The following is a 16,214-nucleotide window of genomic DNA, read 5'->3' on the forward strand; positions in this document are numbered from 1 at the left end:
CTTTCTACATCATTCTCAAATAATGCCCCACTGACATGCCTACAGGTCAGTACACTATCCCACCCCATTTCTCATTCTCAAAACTTATAATACATATTTGAATGCTTCCATGTCACTGGACTATATGATCCTCACACTAACTCTGAAAGAATGATCTTTTCCATTATTGCAGCCTGGAGACTGAAGGGATATAATTACCACTTGAGGCTAAGAGTTGGTAAATGTTGTTCTTGTCCCTTATATAGACACTGGTGACTTTGCCTCCCTTGAGCATTATTTCTCATAAGACAGTGCAATGCCCTGTCTTAATGCCCCAAGCACTAATGCTCACAATATCTGCAGTGTTCTATGAGAACTCTTCATCCAGAGATAAGAGGCACTCAGGGAAGATAAGCTTTGTGAAGGTTCAGATGCTGAGTCTGAAGTATGAGTTTCTACCTCTTACAGAAATGAAGAACTCAGAGGAATAAGGAAATTCCTTATACAAGGAAATTAGTGAAAAACGCCCAGGTTCAGACCAGGAGGGGGTCATCTTCTCCATGTGAGTCACCTATGGCCTGTAGAACTCTCTCTACAGCTTCTCTGGTACTGGCTGCCTATGATGGCAATATTTGATCCCCAGTTAACCCCAGTAGTGAAGAGACATCCTCAGCCTTCTCATTCTAACATTAACTTCAAACAGTTCCAACTTGAGCTCTTGCTCTCACTGTCTGCCTGTCATCAGCACAGTCCAGGCTCAGAGAAGACTCTAGGCATCTATGGATGCTCTTAAACCATCCATCTCATGCAGCACACCAAACTCCTGACCCTCTCCATCTCATTTCTTTCAACATTCCAAATGTCCTTCTAACAGACTGCTCTGATCCTTACCCTCCTAAATGCTGAATCCTTCCTCCAGGTTCTTCTTTGTGAGTTTCAGGGAGCTACATAGAAAAGGAAGCTAAGTCTCTCTAGTAATCTAAAACAAGTAAGTCATGGGTTGAGGCTACATTGAACATGGGTGGAGTCCAGGTCAGAGTACAGAGTAGTAAACACCAAAGACTGCACACTCATCAAAGAGGACCATCAGCTATTCTGAGAAGAGAAGCTCTCACAGAGTGCTGTGGCTCCATCTCAGTCTTACATGATGAATATGATCTGTGGTTTCATCTCCAAAGAAAGGGAAATCTTTTGGGCAAAGAATATTTGACTTTGTTAGTTCTCCAGGGAAGCCACTTTTAAGTAGGAAAGTTGGTATAAGGAACATATTGGTAGTAATCTGTAAATCTCTAGCATTGATCTGAACCCAGACAATGTGACCATCATTGTAGTTCATTGTGTATGCGGTTTTCAGTGTTGCCTTCCTGTGTTGGAAGGTCTTGCTGGTCAGATGTTGCAGTCTATCATGGACTAAAGACCATTCCTGAGATATTTTGGACAAGAGTGTGTCTGTTTTCTGATCTTGTCCCCCCCCCCCCCGAAAAAAAATCTGTCTGATCTAAAGTGAAGAGTTTGGAATTATTGACATTGGTAGACAATATTTCAAGTGAGTCTAGTATTGACTGTGTAGTGTTGTTATTAGTGGCCACTATTATGCAGACCTATGTGAAAGGGGGCATGCTGAGCAAAGAAAAATATAAAATTTATAGTTTAAGGAGTAAAAGAATACCATGAGGTATAATGGAGTTAAGCCAGTACTCAGGGAAATAAAATGTTTGAGGAAAAGTTTTATGTTAAATGGAATAAAGGGGGTGGTGGCCTATGTCAAAAACCAATCCAGCTAAGATTCTAACTTGTGAAAAGTAATTAAAGAAATCCTTAAGCAGTCAAGGAAACTATTGAAGACAAAAAGTTGGTAAAATGTGTTTGAATGAAGGGATCAGGGTCCAGCTCCAGCAAGCAGCAGAACATAGCAGCTTTGGCCATGTGGTTATAGCTTTAGAGTCAGGGAGAGAAGAAAGGGGTTGTGGAATCCCCCTCCACAGTTAAGGAAAGATGATGGGACTGGACAAGTGTCAGTGGTGTCCTTGCATGGTGTCCCAAAGAGGCCAATGCATGGAAATTGAAGAGGTAAGGCCTGCACTGCCTTGGGAACCCCTAGATGGTGGTGATGCCAGATTTGTGGGAGACTTGGCAAGGAAAGCTGTAGACTAGGATTGGAACCAGCTTAGGAGAGAGAAGCATGTCAACATATCTGAAAAGAGTTGGAGTTCTAAAGAGCTCTCTAACCTCAGACATGGAGATGCAGCATTTAGAGTTTTCCCTGCTGCTTTGCAGTCTTGCTTTCTTCTAATATTTCCTCACTATGCTCCCCTCTCCCTCTTCTGGAGTGGTAATGTGCATTCTGTGCCCTAGTATGTTGGAAGTATGTTATCTTCTTTTTTATTTTGATTTTACAGTGGGCTAAAGTTAAAAGATTTCCTTGAGTCTCAGAAGAGACTTTGGACTTTGAAGCAGTCTTGAGACTGAAGGAGCATGGGGACTTTTAAAGTTGGCCTAAAGGCATTTTCTGATATGGCTACATGACTATGGGGGATCAGGGAGTGGAATGTGGTTGCCTGAATAAAAATGACCTCCATAAATTCATATACCTGAAGGTTTGGTTATCAGAGAGTGGCACTATTTGATGGGAAGTGGGTACGGCCTTGATGGAATAGGTGTAACATTGATGAAGAAGTGCATGGTTGGATTCTGGTTTCCAAAATCCCAACTCAGGTCCAGTCCCTCTCTCTCTTTCTGCTGTCTGTGTATGCAGACGTAGAACTCACAGCTACCATGTCTGCCTGAGTGCCACCCTCCTCCCTGACATGAGGATGATGAACGAAACTCTGAAACTACAAGCAAGCCTCAATTTCATCCTTTCCTTTGTTAGACTTGCTCTGCTCACGGTGTCTTTTCACACCAGTAGAGCGGTGACTAAGACAAAGGGAAACTGTAGTGTTTGCAGAGATATAGAGAGAGTCCCATCATCGAACAAAGTAAAATGCCAATTTCATACCTAACTGAGAATCTGAGAGGTTAAAAGGGTTGACAACTCACTCCACTCATATGTAGTTCCTTCCCTGGTGTCTTTCACACAAGGCTTCTCAGTATCTACAGCCACCCTCTCCCCTCGGTGTCACACTTCTAACCAGTTTGTCTGACTTTCACCATTCATCATCCTTGTCATGTGTACATGCACTCCCCTCTCCTCTATGATTCTAGTGCTTCTCTTTAACTACAACAACTTCATAGTCAACTCTGGTGATAAAGCTTTCTGCCTGAGGCAGGAAAAATCAATGTAAAAGCTATAATCTGAATATTTCTCTGTATGACTCTGGGGTCAAGACAGCTCACCTATTTCAAGAAAGAAGCTGACCCCTCACTCTCCCTTCATGGAGGCATGAATGTGAGACTTCCCTTTAGCCCCAGTAAACAGAACCATCTTATCTACTGACTGGCACAATAGATGGTAATGAGGACATGAGCTCGGAATCAGGGCTGGGGATGGACATGCCTGCACCTGATCTGCTTTGATGCCTTGTCTATAACTGTTAGAATATTTAAAGGGTGTACTAATACGACCACGTGTCTTACTCAAGAAGAAGCACTGTGTGTTTGCTAAGGTTGCAACATTGTAATGATGTATTAAGGACATATGCAAACTTCACCGTTGGGGAGATACTTAAGGGAGACATCAGGTTTGTTTGCCATTACTCCTGTCTATCCTGAGTAGGAGGAAGGCAGAGAAGGCAAACACTAATGGGGTTGTGGAAACATCCATGTAAGCACCGAGTCAACTGTCCACTGCACTGGGGATATAAGAGGCCGGTGCCTGAGAAAGGCAGTTCCCCTTCCTGTGGGTTCGAAGTACAATCATGTAATGAGGACTGCCCTTCCTCCAAAGACCACACCCTGTTTCCTGTTCCTTCAAACAGGCTTGGTAGTTCTGCTCCTAATTTTGCACTCCTACAGCCTCTAGGAAGAGATACCATGACCTTCCTCTTCACAACACTGCTCTGTTTGGGTGAGATGGGGCCGGGATCTGTTGTCTAGAAATGATCCCAATCCACAGACAAGCATCAGAAAAACCCAGGGTCTCAAAAGGCTCTGCTAAGGGGAGGACGGGCCCTAGCTTCAGGGACAAACCTCTCACACTGAATTCTCTTCCAGAACTGACTGTGGGCCTCAGGAATGCAGTGCTGGCAGGTGAGTATCCGAAGCTTCCTCTGCTGCCCTTCTCTTCATACCCAGCCGTGGCTGGAAAGCAAGGATGGAAAACAATGTCTGTGTGCTCATTGTGATTTGGGCTGCAGTGAGGTTGAGACTTGGAATCTGAGGAAGGGTGCCCTGGGTTCCAGATGCTTAGTTACTTGCAGTGACCCTCCCTAAACCTATCCTGAGAGCTCAGACAGCCTCTGTAGTCCCCAAGTGGAGTAAGGCGATGATCTTCTGTGAGGTGAACACAGAAGCCAAATAGCATGATGTCTACAAAGACAGATACTGTGGATATCACTCTATATAAATAAAGCACTGATGGCCAGTGACCAGGCAGGAAGTATAGGTGGGACAAGGAGAGAGGAGAATGGGGGAAACAGGAAGAAGGAGGGAGAGACACTGCAGCCACCGCCAGGACAAGCAGCATGTAAAGATGCCGGTAAGCCACCAGCCATGTGGCAAGGTATAGATTTATAGAAATGGGTTGATTTAAGATAAAAGAACAGTTAGCAAGAAGCCTGCCATGGCCATACAGTTTATAAGTAATATAAGCGTCTGAGAGATTATTTTATATGTGGATTGTGGGACTGTGGGGCTTGGTGGAACCTGGAGAGAAGCCCTCCAGCAACAGACAGAGGCCCAAATCCAATGTGTGAGCAGATTGTACTGGAGTTTGGTAACAAGGCTGAAGTCTTCATCCCAAAAATTGAGCAGCACCATGCAGGGTGATATTGCTGTCACTACCAGATACTGTGTTGGAGCGTCAGAGGACAGTGACCAACTAGAGCTGCCGTTGACAAGTAAGAGGACACGCAGGTTTCCCAGCCTCAGTTTGGACTGTCAAGAAGTAGGTTTGCTCTCAGGATTTCCCCTCCCCTGACAGCCCTTGAGGATATAATATCTGAGAACACATACCTTATTCCTTCTTCCTCTCAGGAGCCTACAGTAAACCCAGACTGTCAGCACAACCAAGTCCTGTGTTGGCCCCAGGTGGCAATGTCACCCTCCAGTGTGTCTCAAAGCAGCAATATGACAGGTTTGTTTTGATTAAGGAAGGACCACAGAAGCTCTCCTGGATCATGGACTCGCAGTATAACCAATCTTCTGGGCAGTTTGAAGCCCTGTTTTCTCTGGGCGTTTTGATTCCCAACCAGCTTTGGACATTCCGATGCTACAGCAATTACAGGAACAAACCACAGGTGTGGTCAGAACCTAGTGAGCCCCTGGAACTGCTGTTCTCAGGTGAGGGACCCCTGCCTGTCCCTAAAATGATGTTGAACTTGATATAGGTGCACATGGAGGACTGGGTGTGTGGTGTGTGAGAGAAGCCAGGTCTCTTTAGGCCATTGCTAGAGAGTCTGGAAGACAGTGGGACCCAAGAGACAGAATCCAAAGCAGACAGTGAGAGAGTGATGCAGGAGGTCCAGGACAGAAGTGAGTCTACAGTGGGTTGTCTGCTATTCTGAATCACCTCAAGTGTGGTCTACTCTGTACCACTTTCAAACACACCCACTTCCCTAACTGCTACCTTTTTCAGGGCCTCTCAATAGATCTTCCATCAAGGCTGAGCTAGGCTCTGTGATCACCTCAGGAAGTCCCATGACCATCTGGTGTCAGGGGAACCTGGACGCAGAAATACCTGCTCTGCATAAAGTGGGAAGCCACAAGACCTGGGGCACACAAACCACAGAGTACCTTGGGAAGACGTCCAAATTCCCATCCCTTCTGTGATACAGAAACAGGCTTAACAATGTCGCAGATATAGTTTCACCTCAACAGGCTGGTCAGACCACAGTGACATCCTAGAAATGGCTGTGACAAGTGAGGGGACAGTCAGGTCTCAGCCCCAGGCTCTGCTCTCAGGAGTAATCCCCTCCCCAGTCTAGCCCTGGAGAACACTGTGGCTGTGTGACCCATTTTACAGGCTGCCTCCTTCTATTCTAGGAATCTACCACAACAAACCCAGCCTGTCAGTCCTGCCCAGCCCTGTGGTGACCTCAGGAGGGAACATGACTCTCAAGTGTGTCTCCCAGGAGAGATATGACAAGTTCATTCTCACCAAGGAAGGTCAGAAGTTCCTCAGCTCCATGAACTCACAGTATATACACCATATTATGCAGTACCAAGCCGTTTTCTCTATAGATCATGTGACCCCAAACCACACAGGAACATTCAGATGTTATGGTTACTACAAGAATACCCCACATTTGTGGTCTGTACCCAGCGATCCCCTGGAAATACACATCTCAGGTGAGTCAACACCATCACTGAACAATCTCTTTTTGAGCTATAAGACCCATGCTACTGTCCTGCCCTTTTGGGGAGTGCCCTGTAGAGAGTAACTAATGGGAGAGCGCGTTTTTTTAGCCAGAGCCCAACAGCTCCATAAAAGCCATAATATGTGCAAGGCAACATGGCATGGGATACATTTTTGGTAAAATCTAGTTGCACAATTCCTAGCCCATCATTTTCCCATTGGGGCTAAAACTCCAAATCCTTCCCCATCAAGGCCATATGCTGGAACCTGGGAAAACCCTGATCCTACAGTTTGGCTCTGGCATCAACTATGAAAGAGTTGATCTGTAAAAAATGGGTGAACTAACCTCAGCTAACACTGTGGCCAGCAAACACGGGTTGTTTCCCTTTGGTTGACTTCACCCTTGGCTTTTTGAGCCACTCCCCTGGGATCCAATGAGAGGTTATGTGGCATACAGCCTCTCTGCTGAGCAGTCTGTCTACTGAGCTCCTGGATATCATGATCACAGGTGAGAGTCTGAGCAGATTCAATTAGGTTCGTAGCCTCTGCAGAGGCCCTGATGGGGGATTCCATAAGCTGATGACTGGGAAGAGGAATGGGGGTCATAGACAGGAGGTGATGTGAAGATACAGTTGATGCACAACAGATGCTTAAGTCAGAGAATAAAGACAGAGTCCAGGTCCTCACAGTCAGGCCCCATGGAGGTCTCAGCACAGAACACTGGACTTACCCTACTCCTATTCTCTTCCCTTTAGGACAGGCCTCTGTCACATGATCTCTCTCAGTGCAGCCACACCACACATTGCCTACACAGGAAGAGACAGCCCTACTGCATTAATCACACACTATTCTAGACCCTCCTTCTATATTAAATAGGGACACATGACCATTCTCATCTACATATGATCTAAAACCATAACTCAGTCCTACCAGACAGAATTCGCCAAGAGTAACTGGACATACCGAATGACCAATCACACTTAGTCTAAACCAACATCCAGTTGAGTCAATCAAAACCTAGAATTTAGTGAAGCCTGCAACCTTGTTCTTCAGGATGACATACAGGAGCAGAATATGCATTGATTCAGAATTCTCTTGGAAGAGGATAAATAAGAGGATTTCATCCTGCCCTGGGTGTGTCCATCTGAACAAGAGAGGATGTGGGGATAAGACCTCCAGTGACCCTCCACTGCTGAACTTCCAGACTTCTGAGGTCATAGGAGAGTTGATCAAGGCTTGTCACTCTATGGCCTGTCCTGCTTTGCCTTAATTACTGTTATTTGTAAAGATGACAAGGATTGGGGCAGATAGAGCCACCTTGGGATCTATGCTTAGTGAGAAGATTCCAAACTACTAGGGAATTGTACAGATAAATTCTCAGTTCTTTGTACTATTTACTCTGTTCCATGGCGCACACACACACACACACCTTTCAAATGTTTGCTGAGGGCTAGAATTGTACAACACTTTGCATGACATCTTAATCAAACATTCCCCCACTTCAGTTGTGGGGAAAAGGGGGTAGCGATTAATGTATAACAGAAGGATCTGCTTCTGACCTGAACTGGACATAGAGAAATTTCTGAGTCTGATGTGAAAAGGGCTATCTGGGAGTTTGGCAACAAGACAGAAGTCCTCACCCTTAGCAGAAATCATTCTTCATCTCTAAGAGGCATTCCTACCTTCTATACCTCTGGCTGTTCCTCAGTACTCAGAACAGGCCAAGGACTGCCAAAATCATAGAGAGGGGCTGAGTGTGGGAGTGGGGCACTCAGCAAAAACAGGTATTTGGGAGAAACGTCCCAGACTAGGTGTTAGGTGTTAGCATTCTGAACCACACTTTGGGGACCTGCCCAGCATTTTGATGTTATCTTATGTAAGGCCCCCTTTAAGAGGGAACCCCCCTTGTTTTCTTCCTCTCTCTCTTTCTCTCTCACTCCCTCCTTCCCCCTCCCTTAGGAAGTGTGCACCTCCATGCTCTCTCCCTCTCTCTCTCCCCCCTTCTCCCTCCATCCCTCCCTTCTGTCTTTCTCCTTTAATGATAAATCTTTCCGCACAGATGCCATGCCTGCATGGCATGAGTAACTTTCCACCACGCCCCCTTGGTCTCTTGTGCACTGTTTCCCAACATTGGTGCCATGTCATTTGACAGCCAGGTTTTGTCAGTTCAACAGGAGCAACCAAGGTTTCAGCTACCTTTTCAATTCACAGACTTCATGGTACAGGATAAACCAGTTTCAGATGTAACTTCAGAGGTTCAAAATTTTAGCATTGATAAATGCAGTTTTGATACACTGATAGAGCACTGACTACAAACAGTCATGGGAATCTTTACATTTCTGTGGACTTTACTGGTCCCATCTTTTAGAGACAGGTTAGCATTAGTAGGGAGGGTAGGGAAGCCTCCCTCCTCCTTCACTCACTCAACCACTTCTATTCAGTAAATTTCCTATGATTATAGATTTAAAGATATGTTTCATTGGGCTGAAGCCAGGCCCTAGAAAATATTCATACCTTTAACCCAAAGGCATAGCTTTTGCTATGACACCAAGATGTAGGTCTCTTCCAGCTGTTTAAAGACACAGACAAGTTCCTGCACAGATCAATCCCTCCTGCCAGACTTGTGCCAAGGCCAGACCCTCAGGGGCCCTCCAGGTACACCACCAGCCACTGAACCATCTGAGAACACCAACCAGGCAAATGCTGGCAGGTCAGCTTCACTCACATGCCCATTCATAAAAACTCCATTATCTCCTAATTCACTGACACTTTCACAGGATGGATGTGAGCATTTCCCACCTCCAGAGAAACAGCAGATATGATGGCTCCTGTACTCTTGATTTGGTGTGCCATTCCCCTAGGCTCCTGGAAGATCACTGCTGGTACCACCACTCCAGACTCAAGGACATATCTACTCTTTCATCTGGATCATCCACACTGCCTCTTCTGTGCAACTGGGACCCTTTTCCATCCCATTCTTTCTGGCAGTCATCACTCTTCCCATTGCTGGCCCCACTCATGAGACCAATAATAACAATCTATTTTTTCCTAGCAACCTGCCTTCTCAGCTCCCTCAAGGGGTCTCCAAGATGACAGCGAACTGAATGCTTCTTCACTCACACCCCCTGTTGTGCATGACTCCCAATTTCCCCCACCCACTTTGCCCCCAAATTAGCAAGAAACAGTCTCAAGAATGCAGCGCCCTTATTCCCCCCTCACACACACACTTGCTATTCATAACTCACCTTTCTATAATAATCAAAAATGGAGGCATGTTAGCATTTTGAACCACCTTTTGGGGACCTGCCTAGTATCCTGATGTCATCTTCTGTAAATTCTCCTTTAAGAGGAAAAAACCTTCCTCCTCCTCCTCTTCCCTGCCTCCCTCTCTTCATGAGGCTGTGTGCACCTCTGTTTTTCTTTCTCTCCTTTTCTCTCTCTTTCCCTCTCTATCTCTCTCCATCCTCCTTTCTTTCTCTTCCCTCTCCCCTTTTCCTTTAATAATAAAACTTTCCATATGGATGTCATGCCTGCTTTGTGTGAGTAACTTTCTGCTGTGGCCCCTTGGCATGTGTCTTGTCCACCAAGGTTTCTTGAGCACCATTCCACAACACTGGGCATCTAAATCTGCAGAGTCCCTACTGAGCTCACCAGAAATGCCATACCCAGAATAGTGCCTTGTGGTTGTTGTTCAGTGCAGGGACTGCATGATCAAAGATCATCAACTGGACAATGCCTTGTCAATTTGTTCTGCTCTGAATTTTCTGTTTTCAATTGTGTATCATTGGTGTCTCTTTTAGCCCAGTCAAGCTGAAGATCCTAATAAGAATACAAGAGGGAGCCTGATAGAGACAGAGAAAGGTTCACCCCAGAACTTCATGAGTATATATGATGATAATGATGGTCATTTACAGGAATGGAGACTGTGGAACACTTAGGGAACACTCAGGGCTCTCAAGCGCTTTCTGCATTCTACTCCTCTTACTCTGTGCTCAGGATCAGCTAAGACAATCAGTCCTTTACACAACATGATGAAAACCAAGGCAGGCGAATATAGATAATCAAAAACAATGGCACCAGACACAGAGGGTCCAACTTCTGTCCTGAGAAGGCATGTGCCCTGAGTGGACAGCCAGTTATCATGGGAGAAACTTTGCTCTGCCCTAACCTCTGTGACTTCTTTGTCCACAAACACAGCCTCAGAGACACAGGATCAAACAGTTGAGAATCTCATTAGAATGGGGATGGCCGGCTTGATCCTCATAGTCCTTGGAATTCTGATGTGTGAGGCTTGGAACAGCCAGAGGTGGGCCCACAATGCATCTGGGGCCTACTCAGAAGAGGCAGATGCACAACTTTGAAGGTAAAAGGATATGGGAAATAATATGTTATTTCCAAAATTTTCTCTAAGAAAATTCAGTCCTTATGTTGAAGATATGTTCTGAGAGAATGTCTAGGGAGCAAATTTGTTTGGGGCACAGAACAAGGTTGAGTGATATGATGAGATCCTACCTCAGAAATGAAGTTCTTTCCCTCCACTTATTGTGGACTGTACTGACTGACGAAACTCTGTGAATATACAATGTAAGGGAACCTACTGTCTTGACTGTCTAATTCTCTTCTGTACATATTTTCTTTCCTTTCGTATCTTGTGACATTTTCCTTTATTATCAGTTACCACATTCTCCTGGCAAGAGTCTCTGTCTGTCAGACTAGATAAAAAATGAAAGAAAAAAAAAAGTAAATCAAAGTCCATAATGAAAAATCACTGTGTGCCTATAATGCCCCAAACCTTCTCCATGCCCCTTCAACCCAACTCTTCAGTCTTCAGTACATATTCCTCACAGTTCTTCCCTTGAAATATGGAGCCAGTTTTGTAATTCTGGTAGGATATGAACTATTTGGCAAGATACTGTGGGCACGACTTAGAAAGTTTTATTTCCTTAACCAAATGTCTTGATTTATGGCCTTCACTGACACTTACAAAAAAGCAATGTAGCATAACAGGCATGGAGGTGGGAAATGACACATGAAATTGATGCATTGTTTGTTTCAAATTCCAGTGTCAATTCTTCACATATGCAAAAGAAATTGGCACACAGCTCAATCCTCTACGAATCCCTTTGCTTATACAGTAACACAGAATCTTTATACAGACCATCTGGTTATGCTCAAACAATGATAGCTCTTTCTTTCCCTTTTTTGTCAATATGAGAAATGATCGTTTACCTAGTTCTGCTACTGTATTACTTAATACTTCAAGTGTAAGATGGACAATGTGTGCAAAGAGGGAATATGGTTGCGTTCTTCAGTCTTTAATGTCAAACTTCAGCTTCCTCACCATTTTGTCTGATGGTAACTTTGGTCTTCCTAGTACATGATATTGTTCTGACTCAGGGGTTCTTTGTTCCTAATTTGCTGTGAGTGTTCATGATTGATGACTGTAGGACACTGCCAAATGCTGTCTCTATCAAGAACTGTGCCTTTAGAATGTATATTTTAAGTTTTACCTTGTTACTACCATCAATGACACATAATTTTGAATGTTAAATGTCATTTACATAAGTGAAAATTCTAGTTTTGTGAAATTTAAATCTTCTTACAACATTTTAAAATAAATTTGTATGAGTAACAGCAGAATATAATCTGATGATTGTACATTTAGTCAGTTTCTCATGGTGTTGATGTCACAGAAAAATATGAATATGATGTGACATATTATAGGATCTTCAGGACCCATCTTTATATGGTGCAAAAATGATGATTTTTGAAGACTTTGAACCTATGTTTATGTAGTTATAAGTTTTCTCTAGTCCCACCCATCCCCTTGGTCCTGCAGCTGCTTGTAAAACAATCACTCAGAGGCTTAATATTAATTATCAACTGTACGGTTTATGGCAGGTCTCTTGCTAGCTAGCTCTTACACCTAAATTAACCATATTCTTATCTATGTTTAGCCATGTGGCTTGGTACCTTTGCTCAGTTCTGCCTTGTCATCTTGCTTCCTTTGTCTCTGGCTGGTGAGTCCTTACTCTGCCCTTCCTCTTCCTAGCCTTCTCCTAGTCTGCTTGCCCCACCTATACTTCCTGCCTAGCTACTGGCCAATCAGCATTTTATTGAAGCAGTGTACAAGATCATTATCCCACAGCAGTGTTTATGAGAGGCATTGGTCAATACATAGTTTTATCTAATGTCTTTGTCTTGACTTAGTGTTAGCTGAAGCTGGCCTCAAAGCATGACTTAAGTGACATTTTCCATTCTTTGCACCTTACTGACAAGCTATGTGAGTAGACCATAATTTCTTCCTATAGGCCAATCTGATGGATGCAATTCCTACATTCCTAAGTGACTTTAGTCTATTTTTTTAAAAGCATTGGGACAGGATCTGCAGTGTCCTATCAGAAACTGTTGTCTAGAGATAAGATGAACTGGGGGATCAGAAACATTGAGGAGGTTTACATACAGAGGTAGGAAGTACTGCCTCTTACAGAAATAAAAAAGTTGAGGAGTAAGAAAATTACTGGCCAATAAATAAAAGACAAGGCTACAAAATTGAGGTCAGCTTCACCAAGTGAGTAACACAGGACTTATAGAACTCTCCCTAAATTTCTGTGGTACTGTCTATGATGACCATGTTTGAACTGGGTAGTAAAGAGGAATCCTCACTTTCTTCATTCTTCCCTTTTCATTCTGATATTAACTCAAAAGAGCCCTTGCCTTAGCTGTTTCTGTCGCTGTCCCCTGAGCATCAGCACAATCCAAGGCCAGTGAAGACAAAATACATCTGTCTATACTGTTAATTCATCCACATCCTGCAGTACTCTAGGCTTCTGGTTCACTTGATCCCAATTCCTTTAGACTGTACAGATGGTTTTCTAACATTCTTCTCTGGTCCCTATCCTCATCCATGTTAAATTCTTCCTCCAACAATATCACCAAGAATCCCTTCCTGATGTTCACAGTTTGGAGAGATAGCCTCTCCTACAGGAAACTGACACCTTACTACATGACATACCCATACTTACTACATGGCATACATGGCCTCTACCAAACAATCACGTATACACATACACAAATACACACACATACACATAAACAGAGAGACAGAGAGAGAAAGAGAGAGAGAGAGAGAGAGAGAGAGAAAGGAAGGAAGGAAGGAAGGAAGGAAGGGAGGAAGGAAGGAAGGAATGGAGAGAAACAGATTCAGAGAGACAGAAAGATAAACAGAGGGAGAGAAAGAAAGAGCAATAATGATATCACACTTCAAAGTAATAAAATATCTGTGCCACTCACACTTACTTTCCAAGGACAATTAGAGACTAGAATACACCACACACATGGGCAGAGAAATATGCTTACCTTGACCTATTCAACTGTATATATATATATATATATACATATATATATTATATATATATATATATATTCATGAATTCAGTTCCATGTTAGAGGAGCATGCTAGAAACCCACATAAACAACTTAGAAGACATATTGTTTAGGTTCAGATTACTACTGGAGGTTTATCAGAGTTTACTACCACTAGATTCCTTCAACTATTATCCTTCCCTAACAGTGGTTTCCTTAGAGCAGCAACTAAGTCAGATATTTCTTTACCTAGTGATATCTCTTTAATTGGAGATAAAAAAAAAACATTGCAAAAGAATAAGGTGGCGCCACAGAACTCTGTGAGACTTTCAGTTCTTCAAATAGCTGATGGGCATCCTTGATGAGTAAGCAATCCTTAGTGTATTCTACCCTTTGTTCTGGCCTGGATCTTGCCCATCCTTAATGCAGCCTCAACCCTAGATTCACTTGATTTCTATTGATAGAGAGATTTAAATTCCCCTTCCATGTAGCTCCCTGAAGTGCAGAAAGCTGAAGTTGATTAACTGAAGTTGAATTTGTACCTTTTCAAATATGTCTTAATTCCCTGCAAGAAACCATTTGATGTCATGAGTCACTTTTTGTTCTGAGATTACATGGATGTGACAAGGGCATATTTGTTATTGATGAATGAATGCTAATTTAAGGAAAGAGAAATGCTTGCATGGAAAAGAGGTCTAGGAGAAAGGACTTGTCTCCACATAAACTGTAATTAGTTGATTAGTATGTCTTTCCTGCTTTGCAAGCCCTGGGCAGCATCAACCTGCATCTTCATCAAAGCGTCTCCAAGGCCAGGAAGGTGATCAGTTATGATAAGGAACCAAGTGCTATACAAATGGACAAGGTGAGGAAAAGGAGGAATCCATGCAGAGGTTCTTAGACAGTGGAGCAACCCTCACTCAAACCTATTGAGAATCAACCGCATGAGTAATACAGAAGTACTTTCTGCAGCTATTTCTGGATATAGAGAAATGAGACAGAGAATGTCATGTGCTGAGACCCTGTTATTGTCTTTGTATCAGCACCAGGCAGAAGGCAAGCTAAATAAGAATTTGTCACCTGGAGAAGAGGTTTGCCCCACGAGAAGGAACAGCCACATGAAAAAGATCAATGGAGAGGACATCAAGGCATGGTGAACATTGGGGCAGTGCCCATGGATGAATTACAAATGTTCTTATGCTCAGGGTTAATGTGAAAGAAGAGCAGATGGGCCTTTTAGCAACAGGACCTGGAGATGCATGATCAGCACAACTCTTCCCTTCTGCTGAGAGATGCTGAGCTGCACCTCCTCACATACGCAGGGATCTTTATGTCTCCTCAAATGAGGGAAGGAGACTCTCAGGTCAGCAATGGTTCTGATTATGAGAGCATCTGGAGTTGTTGCCTTTACCTCCATCTACTTCAGAATTAAATCAGAGTGACTGGGCACTGAGGTCCTGCCCTCAGAACACCTTACTCTTCACTTTGAAAATCAGCAGAATTTAGATTTGTTACAAAAGGGCATGTTAATTCCATCTGCTGAAAATGTCTGAAAATAAACTCTCAATGCTGGATATAGGTTTCCTCAGATATGTCCAGTTTACATGGGTTTGTACCAAGCTCTATTTTTAATGGGGAATTCAAAGGGATTCAAGGATCCAGTATATGTTATCCACAAATAAATCCAAAGCACAGTCCTCTGATGACAGCCACCATTCACTCACTGACCCCACATTCACTGTGAGCATCCAGGTTTTCAGGTAATCATGGGTGGAGAATGTTACCAATGTGAACAGATCCTCATCTCATTCTGCATACAGTAAGAACATCTCAGAACTCATGCAGGATAAAAAAGAAGATGTCTGGAATAACATGGAAGAAGATGCTGATCATTTCAATTAAGACACTGAGTATGGTCTGTGATGTTGATCCTGATCAGGAATCCAACATCGAGGACAACACAGATTGCCTTTACACTGTGTACTTCATCTTGTAGATGTAAGCATAGAATAGATCTTGCGAAGCAACCTACAGAGTTGGAAGTCATGTGTTGCTTAACATTAGCTTGTCATAGTTAATTGACTGGATTGATGAATAAATTCCATGAGCACAGTTGGAAGAAAAACTTCAGTGTTTGCAGAAATAGAAAATAATAAAGTAATAACATAAACATGGGTCTTACTCAATGCTAGGAAGAAGCATTGTGTGCTTGCTAAATTTGTATCATATAATAATTTATCAAGGATATACACACATTTCATCTTCTATTCCCTTGGGTGCTGAGAGAATACATTTATCTTGAACTCCAAGGGGAAATTGGGGCCCAGTATCACTAGGAAAAGCTACTTTGGGAAGAATACCTGTGACTTAGGAGAACCAACACTAATGGAAAGTCTTGGATCTAACTTATGTTGTCAAG

General features: G+C 43.3%; 1 protein-coding gene across 1 annotated transcript; it reads left to right on the forward strand.

Moving 5' to 3' along the window:
* Window positions 1–3,908: 3,908 nt before the first annotated feature.
* Window positions 3,909–15,967, forward strand: LOC114688507 (leukocyte immunoglobulin-like receptor subfamily A member 2). The gene is made up of 6 exons (XM_037202215.1): window positions 3,909–3,985; window positions 4,132–4,167; window positions 5,113–5,418; window positions 6,121–6,426; window positions 10,631–10,796; window positions 14,839–15,967. Exons 1-5 carry the CDS (start codon window positions 3,952–3,954, stop codon window positions 10,792–10,794), a joined length of 846 nt encoding a protein of 281 aa, XP_037058110.1. The 5' UTR covers window positions 3,909–3,951; the 3' UTR covers window positions 10,795–10,796; window positions 14,839–15,967.
* Window positions 15,968–16,214: the final 247 nt, after the last annotated feature.

This window comes from Peromyscus leucopus, chromosome 1, assembly GCF_004664715.2.
Source record: "Peromyscus leucopus breed LL Stock chromosome 1, UCI_PerLeu_2.1, whole genome shotgun sequence".
Lineage (NCBI taxonomy): Eukaryota > Metazoa > Chordata > Mammalia > Rodentia > Cricetidae > Peromyscus > Peromyscus leucopus.